At 49.4% G+C, this 6,838-nt stretch overlaps 1 protein-coding gene across 1 annotated transcript in view; it reads left to right on the top strand.

The window, feature by feature from the left end:
* The first annotated feature begins 4,484 nt into the window (after positions 1-4,484).
* Positions 4,485-6,838, top strand: part of Sntb2 (syntrophin beta 2) — an 89,657-nt gene continuing 87,303 nt past the window's right edge. The window contains exon 1 of the mRNA XM_008833853.3: positions 4,485-5,100. Coding sequence (XP_008832075.1) covers positions 4,566-5,100 — 535 coding nt within the window. The 5' untranslated portion in view covers positions 4,485-4,565. The remainder of the gene's footprint in view (positions 5,101-6,838) is intronic.

The following is a 6,838-nucleotide window of genomic DNA, read 5'->3' as shown; positions in this document are numbered from 1 at the left end:
ATATTGAGGTAACAGAAATAAAAGATTAGGAATTACTTTAGCTGTTTTATTTTTTTTATTTTTTATTTTTGGTGGAACTTGCTATGTAGACCAGGCTGGCCTCGAACTCACAGAGATCCTCCTGCCTCTGCCTCCCGAGTGCTGGGATTAAAGGTGTGCACCACCACGCCTGGCTTTTTTTTTTCTTTTTTAAAGACAGGATTTCCCTGTATCCCCAGCTGACCTGAAACTCATGTAGACCAGGCTGGCCTTGATCTCACAGAGATCTCTGCCTCCAGAGTGCTAGAACTAAAGGTCAGCACTCTAAGCTTGTCTTCCTGTCCTTAGGACCCGTGGAAACAGATGCACAGTCTTTCAGATTTCATTATCCACAGTAAATAGATTTCCATTGAGGACTTGAGATTTCCTAGATGGTAATTTTCACCCTGCAGGGAACCAATAACTTTCAGAAGGATTATTTGAATAGACAACAGCACAGGAAGCCCTGGATTTCAATCAATCACGTGTTTAAAGAGTTCCCTCTCTGCAAGGCAGTGTTTTGCAAATAGTGGGGAACAAAAATAAGTTGATAGGTGGTCTCTGGCCTCCTGGAATTTATAATCTATTTGGGCAAACCTTCTAGGTGTAGCAGAATTACATTGCTCAAAGGAAAAATCCCAAAGAAATAAGGAGTCATGGAAAGCTGGAATGAGATCTTGCTGGGTCAGGGAGGAAGTTGATGGAGGGACTGGAGGTATTCCGAAGGACTTGAGTGGGAGTGTGGGAGGCACCACTGTGGAGGCACTGGCCGAGCAAGTGCCTGATCTGAAAGTAGTGAGGAAAGAATGTGGAAATATAGCTCTGAAGATGGGTTTTGTGGTGTATTCCTGTAATCCCAGCTCTCTGAAGGTGGGAGCAGGAAGACCAGTTTAAGGTCATCCTTGGCTACACAGGAAATTTGGAGCCAGTCTGAGCTACATGAGACCCAGTTTCAAATACAAAAGGGGTGGGGAGATGGCTCAGTTCTAAAGCACTTGCCCCATGAGGACCTGAGTTTGAATTCCTAGCACCCAAATAAAGCTGGGTACAGTGGCACACATCTGTAACCCCACTGCTCCTCCAGCAAGATAGGAAACAGAGACAGGAGAGTCCCGGGCAGCTCCCAGGCCAGCTGGCTTGGTGTAAGAAGCAGCAAACAAGAAACTGTCTCAAAACACAGTGGAAGGCAAGAACTGATACATGAGGTTGTCCTCTGACCTCTACATGTGTTCTGTGGCTCATATGTACCTGCACTCACATATAAGCACACACTTCATACACAACACACACACACACACACACACTCCACACTGGAAAGGTGGCAAAAGGATTGTGAATTCAAGGCCAGTCTGGCTTACATAGTGAACACTAAGCTAAAGACACTGTCTCAAAAGAAACAAAAGAGCCGGGCATGGTGGCTCATGCCTTTAGTCCCAGCACTTAGTCCCAGCACTCAGCAGAAGCAGGCGGATCTCTGAGTTCAAGGCTGGTGTGGTCTACAGAGACAACTTGTCTCAAAAAGATTAAAAAAAAAAAGAAAGAAACAAAAGAACTTTTTTTTAAATTTAAAGAAACACTCCCAAGTAATCCAAATACCAATCTCTATTACCTTCCCTGATCCCAGGTTGAAATATTTTGTTATGTAACTTGCTATCTTATATAAGTGTCCTCACTATCAGATTTGTGACTTCCTCTAACCCTACTGACAGAAAGTCCTTGATACTCTCTCTGAATTTCCAGTACTTCCCTTTTGCTAATAAAGGTGTCCTCCAGTGCCCAACCCCTGGATGATAACATATGCAAAAGTGTTAAAATGAGTGCTCTTACTTCAAGGAATCAGCTGCCAAATGCTAACAAGCAGAAATTTCACATAACTCAGGCCTCCGGGGTGGGGTGGGGGTGGGGCTCAGCTGGAGTAAAGCCAGAAATGTCCTTGACTGCAGGTGCACTCGGGCACATTGGGACCTGCAGGAGCAGCGGGCTGGCTTTACAGCAGTTGATTTAGGAGAAGGCTGGAAAGTTGAGTTTTCGCTTATATTTGCAGCTTGGAAAATCATGCTCCACTAATTGCTAAGGAGACTCTGTTGTAATGATCTCTTTTTTCCTCTTTTTGATAAGATACATTTCTCATGTTGAATTCTTTATTCATTTGGACTCTGAATGCTTAACTTCTGGTTCAGGAGACTCTGGAAGTTTCTGTCTGCACATGAATGCATTTTGTTAGAGTGGTGCATGGCTATGGCTTACGAGCCCCAACGTGTACTTCCTAAGCAATCCAGTAAACAGCCTCTTTTACGGGATTTGGTGCATACTCTCTCTGCTTGCTCCAAGTCTGTCTACCCAAATGAAAGCACTGGAATTCCACTTCTACTCCTGAGGAAAAGTTGGAGGGTACCTTGATCTCATGATTTTGTTGAGGGCTTACCTTCTGTGGTTCCTGGATTCCTTTTTGTTTTGTTTTTTGAGTCAGGATCTCATTTGTAGCTGACTGGCCTGGAACTCACTATGTAGACCAGGCTGGTGTCCATCTCACAGAGATCCACCTGCCTCTGCCTCCCAAGTGCTGGGATTAAAGATGGGTGCCACCACTCGCAGAAAGACCCTCCTTTTTTAAGGTGTGAGATGTATAGTGAACAGAACACTAAACCAGGGAGCTAAAGAGCCAAATTCTTCTCTTTCTTCATTGGGAACTTTGGACCATGGTCTTTGCTCTTTGGTCCTCGGGTTCCTCAGTTCCTCTACCTTATGGAGCTGGAAGAAATAGTAGATTGTAGTCTTTGGTGATTGGACCACTCTTGAATTGGTAAAAGTCCTGGACTCTAAAATCTCTTTAGACAACACATTTTATAACAACTTCTGGGATGCTTATCTGCAGTGCTCCAGGAGATAGACTCCAGGCTAAGAAAGCCAAGCCTACAAATACTCTTCAGTATTTGATTATATGATGCTTTTCACACATATCCTGCCCACTTTCACTGATGCTATGCATTGTTCATATGGGAAGTCTGACAACTTCCTAAGTAAACCACCTATGTTGTTTATTTTATATGGGCTAAAAAATGCCTAGAAAGATGGTAAAACATTTCTGGGTTGTCTGTGTTTCTGGGAGAGATTATTTGAATGATACACTGAGTAACAAGATTGTCCTCATGAGTGTGGACAGGTATCATCCAATCAGATGGAAGCCTACAATGGAACAATTAGGCAGAGGAAAGGTGAATTCCCTCTCTGCGAGAAAACTGGGCTGACCCTCTTCTGTCACACCTCAGTGCTCCTGATTTTCCATGAACTGGGCCAGGTTTTACATCATAGCCTCCCATGGGCACCCCTTCTCAGGCCTTGAGTCTTCCCAACTCTTCAGGCTTCTCTCATTGGCTCTTATGGTCCTTAGGTTTTTGGGTTTGGGTTCAAAGCCCAACAACGAACTTCCCTGAGGCTGCAGATGGCAGACTGTGGAATTTATCTTCTATAATCTCGTGGCTAATCCCTCATAATCTGTGTATCTATATATCTTATTGGTCTGTATCCCTGGGGAACCCTAAAATATCAACATACTGCAAATATCTTTGATCCTGCCTACTGTGGCTTCAGTGCATTAGAAGACATGATTTTTAAAAATATTTTATTATTTTATGTATACGAGTGTATTGCCTGCATGTATGTGAGTGCACCCGTGTCACGCAATGCTGCAGAGATCAGAAGACTTCAGATTCCTCTGGAACTGGACTTAAGGATGGTTCGTGGCCAACATGTGGGTGCTGAGAATCGAACCCGCATCCTCTGCAAGAGCAGTCAGTGCTCTTAACCGCTGAGCCATCTCTCCAGCCACAGACATGTTGTTTTTTTAATGACAGGCAAGTAAGCAGGTGATTTTTAAAAGCAGAGTGACAAAACCTTGAATTCATGCTTTTGGACTTGATGCTTATGCTGTGCTCCCTGTGTGGCTGACTCCAGGCCTAACCAAATGTTCTTTTTATTCTGTCCTGGGCGTTTGCTGCAGTCTTTTAACCACAGAGATTCACACCTAGTTGGTCCCCTCTGTGCTTTTCTTTCCCACTAGACCTCAAGCTCTCAGTTGTAGTACATTTTATTCAGCCTTAAAAGGAGCACATTTAAGGAGTCCTAAGCACACTCGCCACGAACCAATCAATGCAAGAATGATCGTGCCACCCAGTCCTGCAGGCTTGGAAAGTGCATCTCCAGGCTGGTTTGTCCGGGCAGCTCTCTCTCGTAGGAGAGGTCAGGACTTTGAGGGGGTCCAGAGGAACCGGCGCGCGGGGAACGTGAGACGGAACCTCGCCGCGCTTGGGGCTGTCCACACTCGCTGAGCTGCAAGCAAAGGACCAGGACAACTTGGCCTCCCGGAAGCAGCCGCGCCGGCTTCTCCCCGCCCCTCCGGAAGGTGGGCGTGGCCCTCATGAATAATGAATCTGGGGGGGGAGGGGCGAGGCCGCCCCCCTCGGGCGGGAAGGGGGAAGCGACGACCTGCCCGCCTGCCTGGAGTCCCGGGAACTGCGGCGACGGCGGCCGCGGGAGCAGAGCCGGCCATGGCGGTGTGGACGCGGGCCACCAAAGCGGGGCTGCTGGAGCTGCTCCTGCGGGAGCGCTGGGTCCGGGTGGTGGCCGAGCTGAGCGGGGAGAGCCTGAGCCTGACAGGCGACGCCGCGGCAGTGGAGCCCGAGCCGGCTATGGGGCTGCCCGCCGCCTTCAACGGCCTCCCGAACGGCGGCGGCGGCGGCGGAGACTCGCTGCCAGGGAGCCCGAGCCGCGGCCTGGGGCCACCCAGCCCGCCCGCGCCCCCGCGGGGCCCCGCCGGGGAGGCGGGTGCGTCGCCGCCGGTGCGCCGAGTGCGAGTGGTGAAGCAGGAGGCGGGCGGCCTGGGCATCAGCATCAAGGGCGGCCGCGAGAACCGGATGCCGATCCTCATCTCCAAGATCTTCCCGGGGCTGGCGGCCGACCAGAGCCGGGCGCTGCGGCTGGGCGACGCCATCCTGTCGGTGAACGGCACCGACCTGCGCCAGGCCACCCACGACCAGGCCGTGCAGGCGCTGAAGCGCGCGGGCAAGGAGGTGCTGTTGGAGGGTGAGCGGGGCCGGCGGGGCGGACGGGCCAGCAGGCGGGAGGGCTCCCGCGCGCACTTTGTCTCTGCACCCCCAGCCGGTTTGCAGGGCTAGCCTGTTCCCTCCGCCTCTCCCTCCAGACTCCTGGGTGGAAACACTGATGCGCCCGGCGTGAAGTTGAGCATCCGCAGAAGTGTGGCTTTGCGGAGCGAGACGCAGCTGAAATTTAGGGGGCGGGGGTGAAGAAAGGCAGCCGCGTGCGAGGCTCACCCCTCTGGCACGATAAGACGACTCTAAGAACCATCTCGGGGGAGAGCGCGATCGGCTCCTTTCGGCTTGCTGAGAAGTGTCGGTTGGGCGCTTTCTTCACTCATCCCCAGGCTCCTGGGGCGGGCGGGTCTATTAAATCCGTCTACACCGATGCCAGCGGTTTGCTTGGGCAAACCACCAAAGCACTGGCTAATTTATGGGAATTTAACCCATCATTGGCTCTCAACAATAACCAGAGGAGATCATAGCACTTCATTGAAGGCAGAGAGCTGAGACAGCAAGTTTGTGTGGTTAATGAGCCTTGTTGAACAGTGGAAGCTCACGTGTTTGAGCATTTTTCTGCCAACTCGAGTTTCGCCCCTTTTGCAAGAGACTGGTGCCAGCTGCCTACCGCAGCTTTAGGCGTGCTTTTCAAGAGTAGGAGGCGTTTTGGAAGAAACCCGAAACGGTACCTCACAAGATAGGTGTGAAGAGCCAAAATTATTCCTTGCCTTCAGTATAGAGGTGATCTATGTGTTTATGTCTTCTTATGATGAATTTATTTACGCAGCTGAAGCAGAATTAAGTCCCTTCAGAGACTAGTGGGCATTGGAGGTGATGGAGTTTTGTAAATGAAAAGGCGGTGGGTAGCTTCAGAAAGCCTTGAGCGATCTGCTTCCCTTCCTTCCATCGGAGGGAGATTCAGTCATGCTTTGAATATTTATTGCTAGGAGACTTGAATACGTGAACGGTGCTGTCTCTATTTAGTTCTACTAGGGGAAGTGATAGGAGAATGCAAAACAGCTTCTAGGGAGGAAAGACATGTAGTAGTTGATTATGTAGTACCCAAGGCAGATATGTGCTGAGGGAATGCAGAGTTAAAAAGTATTTGGAGGCCGGGCATAGTGGCCTCCGCCTTTAATCCCAGCACTCGGGAGGCAGATGCAGGCAGATCTCTGTGAGTTCAAGGCCAGCCTGGTCTACATAGCAAGTTCCAGGTTATGAAGTATTTGAAAGAAATGGGATTAGTTACGGGAAACTTTGTCAAGGATTGGAATTCCTTTTTAAAAATTTTATTTATTTATTTTTATTATTTTTTTTTGTCTTTTTGAGACAGGGTCTCCCTGTAGCCCCAGCTGTCCTGGAACTCACTATGTAGACCAGGCTGGCCTTGAACTCGCAGAGATCCGCCTGCCTCTGCCTCCCGAGTGCTGGGATTAAAGGCATGCGCCACCATGCCCGGCCTAAAAATTTATTTTTATTTTATGTGTATGAGTGTTTTGCCTGGATGGATGGATGTGCGTTCCTGTCGAGCAATGCCTGTGGAAGCCAGAGAGGGCATCAGGTCCCGTGGAACTGGAGTTATGGATGGTTGTTGGGTACTACCTAGGTGCTAGGAACTCAACTTGGGTCCTTTGCAAGAGGGCCAATGCTCTTAACTGCTGAGCCATCTCTCCAGCCTCAAGGATCAGGTTTTGAGCCAGATCTCTAAGGAAATGATGGACACAGAT

The sequence above is a fragment of the Nannospalax galili genome, unplaced genomic scaffold (assembly GCF_000622305.1).
Source record: "Nannospalax galili isolate Female #2095 unplaced genomic scaffold, S.galili_v1.0 scaffold410, whole genome shotgun sequence".
In the NCBI taxonomy this organism is placed as follows: domain Eukaryota; kingdom Metazoa; phylum Chordata; class Mammalia; order Rodentia; family Spalacidae; genus Nannospalax; species Nannospalax galili.
The sequence above is the reverse complement of the archived record's forward strand: the minus strand, read 5'-3'. Positions and strand labels throughout refer to the sequence as shown.